Source organism: Spea bombifrons, chromosome 5 (genome assembly GCF_027358695.1).
Source record: "Spea bombifrons isolate aSpeBom1 chromosome 5, aSpeBom1.2.pri, whole genome shotgun sequence".
Taxonomy (NCBI): domain Eukaryota; kingdom Metazoa; phylum Chordata; class Amphibia; order Anura; family Pelobatidae; genus Spea; species Spea bombifrons.
Window position 1 is genome coordinate 73,150,022 of NC_071091.1, and position 14,597 is coordinate 73,164,618.

General features: G+C 38.0%; 1 protein-coding gene across 1 annotated transcript; it reads right to left on the reverse strand.

The window, feature by feature from the left end:
* Positions 1-473: 473 nt before the first annotated feature.
* Positions 474-13,037, reverse strand: SOCS6 (suppressor of cytokine signaling 6). The gene is made up of 2 exons (XM_053468200.1): positions 12,921-13,037; positions 474-2,998 (listed from the first exon to the last, which is right to left on the reverse strand). The coding sequence occupies exon 2, from the start codon at positions 2,872-2,874 to the stop codon at positions 1,270-1,272; it is 1,605 nt and encodes a 534-aa protein (XP_053324175.1). The 5' UTR covers positions 2,875-2,998; positions 12,921-13,037; the 3' UTR covers positions 474-1,269.
* Positions 13,038-14,597: the final 1,560 nt, after the last annotated feature.

A 14,597-nucleotide genomic window follows, 5' to 3' on the forward strand; every position in this document is an offset into this window, starting at 1 on the left:
TGAATGTTATTCAACTTCATCGCTATATTTGTTTCAACACTGAACTTGTCTACCCAGAGACTGGTAATGGATACAGATTTCCACGCTCACCTGAAACCATGGGGGCTCAAACTGAAACAAATGGTGTGTCCCTCCAAGGTATTTTATTAATGGGAAGAAAAAAACTGAAAGAATGTCCTATACCACCTCTTATGGTAGGTGCTGGTCAACCTGTGTTTGATGTGCAACCTTATACATTACATGGTCTTTCATACATAGGGGTAAATGTTTCCTATCAAATATACATTAAGGTCAGTTGGCATGGGGACGGAGATACTGCTGTGTACAATCTTTTATGCCATCATATGTTTTACAGCAAGGAATAACAGCTACATCGTTCAAATTGAGTTAAATATAAGTTATCCTTGCTACGGTAGTCCAATTTTAGTTTGATGTATTAATACACACATTTAAAAGCTTAGAAAAGGAAGGAATTCTGGAAAAATACAAAGATTTTAATCTCAAGGTTACATTTTTTTTGTCTTCTTTTACAAAACAATCATTAACTTCCGAGCGACATTGCTGCATTGTTTTTTTCTCTCTTTATAACTGATACACCTTGGGATGATAACTGTAACGCTCTCAGGAATAGCTGTGTAAATTAACACACTGCTGCGCAATTGTTGTGAAATGTGCTTACAAATATAATAAAAAATATTGTATATGATTTTTTGTTTTTTTTATGGATAAGTCTTAACAATCAACAGCTTTCCATTCGAATGTCTGCCTCAATTACCGTGTATGTATCCTAAAAAAAAATCCACATGGATCATTAAGCCCAAAACAATTTGCTTATTTTTAGGTATAAAAATAGCTTGAATGTTTATATTGTAAAAAGAAAGCATAAGAAAACAGTTAACAAAGCTCCAATCTACAGGTTTAATTTAATGTCAGCGCGTGGTTAAGAACACATGAAATGTGTGCTTTTTAATGCATAATAGTCACAGTGGATAGCAGCTAAGAACATGAAAAAATAGGAAAATCTAGTATTTCACATTGTGATTATTATTTTTTCTCAATGTTGATAAACGATGGTGATTTCACACATCAAAAGAAATTTGAGATTTTACTTTTAAAACAAGAATGAAGAGAATAATGCATTACACTCATTTATCCGAAACTAATATATTGGTATGGCAGCAAAAATATTCTGATCACGATGAAAGTTTGTAAACTGTATTGAAATCTCTTTTTGTTCCCAAAAGTGCAAGTTGCAAAATTCTGACAAGTTCAGTAGTGCTTTTCCTGTAAATAATCCTTCATTTTGTTTGGCAAAGGCAGTTTCTGAATTAAGTCTATTCTTGTATACTGACGTATTACAAAACGGCACAGGTACTGCAAGGAACGGACCTGCATGAATCGGGACACTGGGTTTGTCAGTCTGACTGGATAAGTTGCAGAACCTGGCACGCGAGACCTAGAATAGCAAAAGGCTCCGTTCTCTGAGTCTCTGATGGAATGTTCGATTAGATCTACTATAGAGGTATGCCCTTCCACATCTGGCTGTTCATAAAAGCTAAACCTACCATTCGAGTGTTCAATTCTTGTGTGAAGGGTTTTGCTGTGAGAGCGAAAACTCAGGCTTAAAAGATAGCGATCATCAGAACTATCTCGAACCAGAAAAGAGCCGTCTGGTACATTAGCCAATTTTTCTTCTGCCTCCCAGCGTGTTATAGGTCCCCAGTACCAACCTTGTTTGGCAAGTTTTTTAAGCTCTTCTGTGAGGCTCGTAACTACCATGTGCCCACTGCTTTGTACTGAATCATATACTCTGCTCACACCTGGGGCAGTACTGGGATCAAAATTTAAGTGACAACGCATGTTTTCAGCCATGTGTGCATCTGTGCTATTAAGTCCTGCAAAGTTCCTTTGGATTTGATTATTCTGGACTGGAGGTAGTAATGGTGAAAGTGGAGGGACATCACTGTGACTAACCCTGGAGCTTTGAAATAAAACTCCACTGGTGCTATGTGATAGGCCATTAACAGCCTGCTCCACGAAGATGTCTGGTGCCACTACTACATCCTGGGCCACTTGACTTTCCTCATCAGGAAAGCTGCTACTTCCAGTTTGGGAAGGTACAGTAGAGATTTCCATAGGTGAAGGGCTGTCCAAACAGAAAGCACGAGATCCTTCCAAAGGATACATTCCCTCATCTAAAGGCACAGTATACTGAATATAGTCCTGAGGCATAAGTCCTATTACTACAGGCACATGTTCATTAATATGTAGATGTAAGTCTCCATTGTGGGACTCTGTACTTTTCAATGCATTGCTTTGTTCCTGAAATACATTATCAGATTGCAGCTCGTGAAAGTCCTTTCGAACTCCATTCAGGGCAGGGCTGGGGCTGGTGGAGTGGACCAACGCTTTAACCTTTACTTCCATTTTTATGCAAGTTTCTTCAGAATTTGTTGGTCGCAGGGGCCATGGCGTTGGGCTGTAGTGATGAGTACGAAGAGATGTCGATCTTAAAGGCCTTTGAGATCTCACATCTTTAAAAGTTATGGGTGCAGAAGAAGAAGAAAATGTGTCCTCTTCAGCAGAGTTTACAGACGTGTTGCCCTTTCCTTTTTGCTTTTGCTTTGCAGAAAGGCGTCTTTTTAAGGTACCCATTAAGCCTTCGCTTTTTGGCCTGTTTTTGCTCCCTTTTTCATCCTCGCCATTTAGTTCACATCCTGTCAAGTCTTTGCTGTAGCAGCTGCTAAACAAGGAATCATCTTTCATAAAACTATTTGTCATTGAAGGCTGCTGTACCATTACAAAATCACTCTCCTCTTTGCTTTTGCTCAGGTTAAAAGACTTGCGAAATGTTTTTAGACTTATTTTCTTCATTATGGCAAAAAAACACACCCTGCTGGTTTTGGACTCTTCCAGTGGATTAGTCCACGCACGCTGGCATTAATCACTCCCTCATTTCTTCGTGTATATGGCGTCATTTAGATTCTGTGACAATCACCTGTAATGATATAAAAAATAAATTAAAAAAAAACATTTTGCGCTAGAGGCTTTTAATTAGTCTAAAAATGCTCTGCAATATCTTTATTGTAGTATTCAAGACATTCATTGTGATGTAGTTAAACTGCTGCACCACTGGGACCTATTATAACTTTTCAAGTGACACAACAGCAAGTAAACCAGCTTGCTTATTCATCCAAGCAAATCAGATGCCTCCCACTAGAGTGGGTGTACAAGAGCTTGAGCACACTTTGCTCGGCAGAAACAAAGCTTAAACACAGTGTCAAAAAGTTTTATTTTAAGAAGAAAACAAGTACATGATTTAAAAACATTTTTTAATTAGAGACAAGTCTTAAAAGAAAACCCTGGCCTTGAAAGAATATTTACAAACCGTTCCATTTGTGAAGCTGATGTCACATGTCATCACAGAACTGCCTATTGTTTTCTTATTTTGGTGCTGTCAGCATCAGTGTTGATGCAACATTCGAGCTGTGCTCTGATCTATTAAAGGTGTGCAGTGCTGGGTGCTGCATACTATGGAGGCTGTGTCTTTTTGGCACAGTCCTCCATTGTTTAATGGAGCCGGTTCAAAAGATCAGAGCTCTGCGTTGTGATCATTGAGCAGCAACACACCAGGTGGCCTGATGGCCTACTTCTAGTTGGCCTGAGCTGCAGATTTCAGCAGGCACAAGGTGCACCAATATTTACAGGTTAATGGAAAACTGCATAAATGCAACATTTTGTGACATCTATAGAGATATCAACAATAATAGTTTGTTATTGAAGCTCAACATAATACATGTCCGAGCAAGTCCCCCTTCACATGGAGACGTGGTATTATAAAATATCTAGGGGTATACCTCACTGCAGAACCACACAAACCTTTTGACCTAAGTTTTACCCCACTGCCGAGATCTTTGCAAACTGACCTCTTGGTCTCGACCCCACTTTAAATGGCTGGGACGAGTTGGCATCATCAAAATTATTTTCCTTCCCAGGGTCTTATATCTTCTGCAGACTCTTCCCATTCATATGCACACATTCTTTAGACACTGTAGGAGGCTTATTACATCTGGAACAACAAATCCCCTAGGTTAGTTTATGCTTATCTCAGGAAACACAATATTATAGGACAGCACATTTGTCAAGAGGGGTGGAATGGTCAATCCCTACCAAGTTATTGAAGTGGAGCTCTTTGGGACCTTACATAGCAGGGCACTACATTTACACTAGATAAAATTTACAGTGTTTGGCAGCAACACAACTACTACCTCAAGAACTTACACGTTTTGAGTAGCTGTGCATACTGAAGGGCTCCCAAGTCCCAACGACATTAACTTTCACATATTCTGTTGATCTGTATTGCTTTTTCCCTTCGGTTGCAGATCAATGCTGGATGTGGAGACTTACTACACATCTGGTGGAGTTGTCCTTTGATCACTCCAATATGGAACAAAGTTTTGAGAATAATCGAACTAGTCGGTAACACCTCTAGGAGATTCACCAGCCACAATATAGTGGCAAGATCTATACCTAATTACGGCTTTACTTGCTATGTGATAACACTTTTTGTACCACTATTTTATTATAAACTATAAAGTCACTCAAAAATACACATACATCATTTACAGATGATAAAAGACCATGTTTTCCTAACAGACAGATTTTCTAAACGTTTAACTCCCTTTTGATACTTTTCTTGCAATTGCAGAAATATGAAATTATAATGGAACATCAGATACTTGTTATAGTTAATAGACCACTAACATGTTAAACATTGTGGAACGTATACTATTTCATTGTTAGTTTTTTCCCCACAGACAAGCTTGAGTAGCTAGCTAAAGTCAATCCTAAATAGAGGTTGTATGACCTTCTGTTTTCTTGTATCAGACTGTTAGCATAAGAGGTCATGTCAACCGCACTGTTGTCAGGCCATTTAAATTAGCTCTCAGAGCCATCTAAAAATTGATTCATTATAGGGAGTTCTGTTTTTATGTTTATTGATGCAGTAGATGATCAGCACCTTTTCAGCATAGAGAGGATAGTCGTTGCTATAGCATATGAAACATTCTAACCTCTAGCACTAACGGGCCATCCTTGATTTTCCATTTATCTGGTAAGGCAATTAACGGATATAGATGAGACCATGTTAGCATTAAACATAAGAAAATAAATGAAGGAAAATATGGTACCCCTTCATATTAAGTCAGACAGGAGACGGGTGAAATTGCAGAAGAATGGTAGTTTTCACAGGTTAGGTACCATAGCAGATGTTATAGTTACAAAGTCTCTGCACTCTAAGTGTACAACCCCTTCTTTTAATAGAGAAACAAAGTCAATAGATATATACATTAATTTCTTACAACGCCAAAGCCCTATACGACAGATATACCTGCACCTCCCTGACCTAGCTGCCAAACACTGGCATTCAGATTTGCATGATGTCTATAAAGAGGAAAGCTCCTCTATCATGCCAGCTAGCTAAATGCAAGCTGAAAAATAATTTATATAATCACCAGTGAAAAACAATAATAAAAAAATGATATATATATATATATATATTATATATATATATACACACACACACATACATATGGCCACACACACATATATACATACTGTACATACACTCTCCCTACATATTGCAGCATAGTCAAGTGGAGGGGAAAAAAATACAACATTTATGGTGGTACGGTGCCATTAGTCTTACCTGTCCTAACAGAGTCTTCGAAATTCATTGTTTTAACCGTTATGACCCTGAACTATAAAAGAAATTTGCGAGTGCATACGTACCCTAATATATTGCTCAGTTCTTCAAACTTTATTACGCTGTTTGTTGTATTTTTTTTCTCCACATGTATATGCGCCCCATTCGGAAGAATTAAATGCAAGATGAGAGCTGAATTAAATTGGTGTAACACTTGTATGCTCAGGAGCCTTAAAGACACATTATGCAGAACGTACGCACAGCAATAAACGATGCTCCCCAAGCACTATGTTATGGAAAAAGGGCAATAATCAGATTTAGAGGAGAAGGGTATAGCCATTGAATTTTAAAGCAGCTCTAGTTTGTATCACCCAGGCACCCTTTAGCTCATAAGTCAGAGTACAATCTCACGCCACTTTGTTGAGCCCTATTAAGCATGAAAAACTGTGTAATAAAAGGATGAACATAAAATGTCAAGCTTATGCCTCATTAGCGTCTCAGCGTAACGATCACCTGATACACTTACAGTTATGTTCGTTAAGTCAAATTGAGCTTGCTTAATGAAAGACTTGCTGCATTACCTGAAATAACATGGTCATAATGCCCAATAGGTGACCTAAATATCAGTAAAAAATAAGACAAAAACATGGCGAACATAAATAATTTAACTTCTCTCCCACCATCAGCCCTTGAAAAGTCAACTGAAGTCATCCAGCTGTGCGGCATTCACATGTCATAAATAATAAAAATAATAGCCTATAGCATCCCACACTGCTAAATGTACTAAAGTCTATGTAGCCAAAAACAAATCAAATATATTGGCATTTTTGTGATCTTTTCATCTTTCCTGGATAACCGAAGGCCAAGACTACCCCATTCTCCCGACGAAAGGAACACGGTGCAGGAAACACAACTTTACACAAATCCCGAAGCTTAAGTAACATATCTATTCACTGAACTACACATAAACATATTAATATCAGTATGCAGTGTATCACTCTTCCCAGATGTCTATATAGTAAGCTTGCAGATACTTATGATGTCCTGCCACCTTAAACACCAACACAAATTTGTCAAACTGTGGAAGTATTAAGGACCCACAGCTGAAAACTGTACCCTAGCAACACTATGTCTACAAGAACAGACCAGAACATTAGTAATGTAAAAGTAAATAATGTATTTGCAGTGATAGCTGGGTTGGCAGAAGGACTATATTCAGGTTGCTGAGGTTTTTATGTATGGTCCAATCATGTGATTTTTTGACAACAGACAGCTTCATATTATTCTATACACAACAAAACACACTGCATAGTCTGTTAGTCAGTTACAATACCATCAGAACTATTTCAGCCCTACTTACCATACATTGATTATATATATTCCCGTGTAGACTGTCAAAACGAACAGTGAATTAATCAAGTACACAGCATGAATACATTGTACAAAAATTACTGAAGGGCATGAACTGTTTTACCAACTGAGTATACTGCAGCAAAAGAGAAGTGTGAAAATGGTCTATGAGCTATAGAATATGATTTAAAATGCCCTGCCTTTACCCTGAAATCTGTAATACAAACTCTAACACTGCAGTATATGGCACCAGGGCTACACTTTTCATGGTCAAAAACCATGAGTATTGTAGAATCAGTAGAACACAAGCATCTATCTCAAGAACATGGCACTCCTGATTCTCCATAGAAAACAAACATGAATGCCAAGGCAATACCAATGGACCATGAGGAAAGGCGTCTACAAACATCTTGCATAATACCGATCTTTAAAATGTTTTTAACAAAGTTGGTCTACCACATGGCCTGAACTACACTATCCTTTACAGAATCACCCTTGGGTTAACAAAACAGCGTTACCTAATACACACTACCAATTTTGCTTGCAGATTGCCAGAGCAGAGATGTAACATCTTTCATCAAGGATGAAATATCACCAAAGAGCAGGAGAGACATCACACCATCGATGATACTACTGGGTACATAGTACCTTCAACTTGTTTTTGTGTGCTGGATTGGTGTAATAATTATATGATTGTTGCCATTATGACAATTTTCAGGCCCTGTACCAGCACAAGTAAATGGGACAGGACTAACAGGCCCTATGAGCCATACATCACTCTTTGGGTCAAACTCTGAATAATAAACTAAACACTCCGATCTGTTTATTCTCTAAACCAGGAGTTTGCAGATGAGTTCAACTAACTGACAAAGCCTCCTATTATGGAGGGTGAACGTCTGACGGCTTGATAAGCAAGAAGAGCTGAAATGCCTTGCATAGTGCAAGGGCATTTCTCTAATGAAGCCTCGCAGATTTAACAGATTACACAGGATCACCTTGGCTTTTGAAGTACACAGGTTGGCCTTCCCATAAATTATAAATGGATAAGGTTTTATGCATCAGGCACAAGCTCTCTATCACAGAATGACAAGGAATATGAGATTTCTGACTTTGTACCAAGTTGAGTAACCCTTTACTCTAAGCACTTTCTAGCGAATATTCCAGCCGATAACAGAAAATTATGAGTCTGGCAGCGATAGCTTAAGTACAGGCATTCCCTGCTTTTACTTTACAGACACTTGTGAATAAGTTACTGCACAATTATTTCACTGTTTATGTACCCGCACGAGGACGGACGCATGACACCAGCACTTCTGTTCATCGTTTGCACATTTTTTGAGCATTTCAGATATTGTGACGGAAATGACCTGACTATTGCAGCGTCGCACATGCATTGATAAGTGAAAAAAGTAGTGTTTCACTTGAAGTATATATTCTTTTAAATATATGCTCTGGACCCATTATGTACGTTAATGTGGGGTATGCCTATACCGTCTTTTAAAAAAATAAATTGTTAGACATGAACCGATGACTTTTAGATAAAGTAAACTTTTCTAGCATGTAATGGGTTAAGCTTTTACTATTATCATTTATATAGCTCCAACAATTTGTTTTATATATATAATATTCAAGGGGGATGACGAGACTAGAATAGGGCTGCCTTTAAAATTAATCGGACTCTGCAATTGTGGTTGATACAGGCTCGAGAGGCAGCTACTATGGGCCCCCAGGAATGACTGGGCCCGGGACAGCTGCCCCTTTTGCCCCGTGTTAAAGATGGTCCTAAGACAGACTAAGACAAACCAATACATTAAGCAAAGAGGGTCAGGCTCAAAAGCTTACAATCAAGTGCTTTCAAAAAAGCAGATGAAGGGTCAGTTAACAGAACACGCTATGGTCTTTAAAAACATCATACCATACTACCGATATTAGTATACTGCGCAAGACAATTATATGGAGGTAGCTGGGGGGGAAAAAGGTATCCAAAGCAAACATTCAAATTAACATTCCAGTATCTTTCATCATTCGCTATATTTCTATACTTCTAGTGATCATAGGTATAAAAATAAGAGACAAGGAATGAATCAGTATGTTCAATAAAGAAATGTTGCTAGGAACAGTTATCAGAACTGCGACAGGGAATGCAATTATAACAAGCCTATTCTTCTGCAATTAATTGGCCGATACATTGTTAAAAATCAAATTAAAAATTGTAATAGAAAAATCTTGTTGGCATGAAAGGAGCTAACAATCAATGGCCATTAACTAGCCAGGTGAATTTCTTTCTTCGTATTTCTGGGTCCCTACTGGTTACAAAGATTTACAATAAATTCAAGTACTAAATGTAGATTTACTAGAAAATATTAAGTATGTGTTTGACAGACTAGATTAACCCCCTCATGACCAATAACGTACCAGGTACATCATGAAAAGATGTCCCTTGAAGACCAACGACGTACCTGGTGAAAAATGAATATGAAAGTTCAAAAGGGGGCTCTACGAGACACTGGAATGAACTATTGGTTTGTACACAGGCTCACTGCAACTGGTTCACTACCACAGAGGAGGTGTACATGATTATTTCAAGCAAGGAAAGGAAAACCAAAACGGTCTGTACAGTATACAACATAAGGTATGCTATTCTGGATAAAAAGGCAAAGTATACTTAAATGGCAGGCAATGTGATCAGAACAACTGGGTAAAATACTTCTGCACTCTTAAAAGAAAGAACGCTGCCCAGATTGCAATACTTAATACGTATTAATGTACTACCGAGCAGTTACGTATCCGTCATGACAGAACTTACCCAAAAATCACGACAAACTTAAGCCTCATTGGAGATGTGAAGGGGGTTACGTTTCTAGATTTATTTTTATTTATTTTGTACATTAATAGCAAGAAATGCTTGCTGCTAATTTATTTGGTTATATTGTTGTAGTTATTAGCTGCAACTTTTCAGGAGTGGAAAACTGTCGTTTCACTTTCTTCTGACATCAAACCACAAATCCCATTTTTTGTAAACAAATCAGATATTTCATTTGGTTGAAGAAAACAAACAGAAAGTTATACAAAAAGTAGCAATACTTCTGCTCACTGGTGTTGAGTTAAGGTATGGTACACTACGCCTAAATTACTACTGTCATATTTAAAATACATTTACAAATTATTTGGATTTATTTTATAGCTATAGCTTTTCGATAAAATAACAGCCATTTGTAGCTATTCCAGCTGTAATGGTTTCCCTTCTTTTCTAAACAAACTCCTTATCATACTGCCTGTGGTAAATAGAATGGCTCAATCGTAATAACTCAGTGTTAAAACCACAACTCTTCTGTCAACTCTCCCTTTAGTGAATAAACTGATGAAAGTCTTTTATTAACATTAAAGAATCAGCGCAGTGTGGGGTTTGTTTTGTGAGGCTTTCCCTGCTCAATGGCAGCTTCCAGCTCTGCAGACAAAGGACATTTATTGTCAATGCTAACCTATACTACACTATATAACACCGCATTTTATGCTCAAGTACAAAAAGTGGTTTTTCATGTGACTTCAGCTTTTCTTATGACTGTGTCAGCAAGCTAAACTTTCCAACTCTCCAGACGACACGTCCATTACTGAATAAACCCTGATGAGTGTATGGGAGCTCCAGTAAAACCTGGGAATCGGTCATCAATTCCCAAAACACACTCTAAGCAGACTTTCTGTAACATTGTTCACGCGAGGCATGGTGGAAAAAGAAATATTCTTCGAGCCCTAAAACAAAGTAATGCAGTTTAGAATTCAAGAAAACTTGGTTTCAGTTACTTATATTGCAGACCCATAGGCTTCCTTAAAACTGATTCTCTATGGTAATGCAAACGATGTCCTGGTTATTTCATCCATAGACTCTCATTAGTAAGAGTGTCCAGCTCGGTGATTACGACACAGCCATTCTATCTACTACAATGACGTAAGACACAACTAGATTGTGTTAAGCTAACAAAACTAGAACACATGCACATGACAAATAAATAGCTCTATTGTATTATGTGAATAAAATACTGTTTCAAACAGAAAATAGTATATCTGAAAACTAATTTCATTGATAAACTTGAAATAAAAAAAAACAGTGGGAGTTCCCCTTTAAATGGTATAATATAGTACACTGCAACAAAAGGGTGCCACGTTATAAATAACATTAAAGTGACAAAGGGATCACATACTAAAAAGGTCAGTTAAACACTGTGGTAAGATGAACAATTTCACCTCCCTTCAATTATTCATTATAAGAAGCCAACTCATCCCTTTTCAAGGGAGAAGGGGACCAGGGCTAAAAATGACAAGGGAAGACCAAGGGATCTCAATATGCATAGCTTGGAGGAAAGAAAATAGAGAGTGAAGAGACGTGATAGATCAGGGGTTGACAAATTTGGTTTGGATCTAGGAGCTAGATTTTTTTCCCTTCACTTATCACTTCTTATTTTCATATATTACATCCTGGTGTGCCGTTTAACCCCTTAATGACAAAGCCCATACATGTACGGGCTCAAAATGTATTGTTTTCAATGTGTTTAGGACCGCTCATTGTCCTTAAGGGGTTAAGTATGTTTATTGGGGCAATACACCATAAAACACACCTTTCTTTGGTGAGTCACCACTTTATACACAGTTAAGCCCTTCATGACAATGGGTAGTTTATACCATTAAGACTCAAGTTTATAGTTAACTTTCATTATTACACGTACACGCTAGACACAACCCAGTAACAGACACATTCTAACATCTTATGCCCACAAAGACCAACATCTTACAGTAACACATACGCTATCATTCTACACTCACGTGCACACATGCTAACACCACACACTAATATGTACACTCGGGTCATGTAATTCACTTTCTGTATTTTTTTGTTGTTTCTATAATGCCACAAACATAAAGCAAACCAATGTACTAGAAACGTGCTGCACATTATAGTGCAAATGGAGTTATGTGCAAAAATAGCGCTAAGTTTAATAAAGTGGTCTTATCACCACAGCATCCAATGGTCTAGACAACAGTATCGTTAGTTGCTATGGTGATAACACCACTGGTGTCACACCATAATTGTCATAGTCGCTGTAAACAGTTAGTAAGTATAGTGCTTTGTCACCATCAGTCACTATAAGTTTTATCGAAGACTGCAAAATCTGTAATGTAAACAAAAAAGTGGTGGAATAGACTAAACGATCAGACTTTAGCCATTCCTGCTGAACTTGAAACTCAAGATTGTGTATCGTCACGTCCAATATTGTTTTGTCGTTGTCAGTGTAAACATAGCTATAAAAGTAATGGTTTCGCCATAGTGCGGAATGTCACAGCCTAGATTTAACGCGAAACTGTTCCTGTATTGGTATTGTATATGTGCAAGAACTATGCCAGGGTGTGTGCGTGTATATATATATATATATATATATATATATATATATATATATATATATATATATTATATTATATATATATATATTATATTATATATATTATATTATATATATATATATTATATTATATATATATATTGCTATATATAACACAACTGAACGAGAAAGGTGAACAATAGGTAGCCTATCATCCAGCACTTATAAAACCACTATATAAGACGAGTGAACGGGATGTTTATGTACAATATAAATACACATATATCCCTGAAGGAAGGTAATGGCAGCACGAACGTCATCCCTCCCTCGGTCTTCTCCACTCTCACTACTTCCTCTTCTGTATCCAGGCCTCTAGTTCATCACAAAGCCTCCTTATCGGGCCTCTGTCCGCACCCTCCCTAAGATGCCTTGACCCAGTGCCCAGCCCAACATGCAGGAACCGAGACCGCCGCAGCACCATGATGCTCCCTCACCTCATGTCGATTGCTACGGTTCCTTGTGCCGTTCCGTATCTCTATTTCCCCAGCTCCTCTCTCCGACCCAATCCACTGCTCCGTGCGGCCCCACAGAGCCGGCCATGAGAGGAGGAGCAGGAGTTGGGAAAAGTGAAACTACATCTCCCAACAACCCCCGCGGCAAAGTGGGAACGCGTCAAAAATACAAAACTTTATTAAGAATTACAAATAAGAACCGAATGGGTGTGCAACATTTGTTATTGTTTATTTGGTTTGTCGCTATCGCTTTGTTTTCATAAGCAAACTTTTGAAACAAGTATATTCTTATATTTATCATTCAAATGATAATATAGTACAGTGCAGGATAGTGTATGTTTAACTAAAGCAAAATCTACCACACAAATAACTAGTGTTTTATTCACAAATAACTAGTGTTTTATTCAAACAAAATAACCATTTCCATTTTGGGAAAACACCCTCACAATTTGCAGGATACATACGCTACACAGCCAAGAGTACGCAGACTAGGGTGACCATATCAGCCATTTTTTCCATGACATATATAATTTTTCCATATTGCTAAACGAGCCCAGGTAAAATGCTGTCCTGGAGTATGTGGGATGTATAGACTTATGGAAGGGAATCAATCAGTTTTACATCCCCCATACTGTAGGGCAGCATTTTATCTGGGCTGGTAAGCAATATGTAAAAATTATATGTGTCATGGAAAACATGGCCGATGCGGTCACCATAGCGCAGACACATGCTTACTGGACATCTCAATCCAGAATCGCCTTAGGAGTTAGTGTCTTCGATCTCTTGGTGTAAGAGCAGCAATTGGTCATGCCAACTCAACACCATTTCTTAGTTTAATTGGCGATATCCCTCGTCATGGCCCACACACCTTTCCTGCCTCCCATAAGGAGCTGTAGAGGGGACATAATGCCTTCATAAAGTCTATATTTACTTAACTTTACTTGTAATTAAGACATGCAAAGAAATGATTAGTGACATTACTGAGTGATGTGTGTGATAGCATCAAAATGATCTTTTATTTATATAGCACCAGCAATTTACGCAGCACTTCTTACAATACGTCTAATTGACAGACTGAGGCTACGTTTCCACTTGGGTTTTTGTCCTGCGTTATTTTCTTGATGAAAAACGCCAAGAAAACTGCCACTGCATTTACCTGCGTTTTGGTGTTTTTTCTGGAGTTTTTTCTGGCGTTTTAGCCTTTCTGTGGAAATTGCTTTTTTGACCTTAGGCAGTTTTTCCAGCCTTTACAAGTTAGAAGTTTCACCCAGCTAAAAGGGATTCGGATAAATGGCAATTATCTGCCCTCTCCTGATGTCATTTACTTGGTAGAGTAAAGGCGGACCCTTTTGTCTCTTTTCTGTGGTTTGTAAGGCATGCTTTATTCCGAATGTCTGCTCCTCTAGGAAGATTGGCCCCAAATGATGGTGCAAATTGTTTGCTGTTGCTTTTGGCACGCAGGATCCAGTTGGCTATGTTTGTTTGTAATGGCATGTTTGTTCCCAATGGTGTAAAATTCAATATGAACTTTGTTTTGTGTGAAACTGTTTGTTTCCAGCCTATTTCTCGTAGGACACACAGATACTGGGTCCATCCTCTGCATTGTAACTGTGGAAAAAAACGCCATAAAAAACGCCAAGGCAAAAAACCCACATGGCT

Excerpts from the sequence above, each read along its gene's own strand:
- SOCS6 (XM_053468200.1), bottom strand. The coding sequence starts at position 2,874 with ATGAAGAAAATAAGTCTAAAAACATTTCGCAAGTCTTTTAACCTGAGC.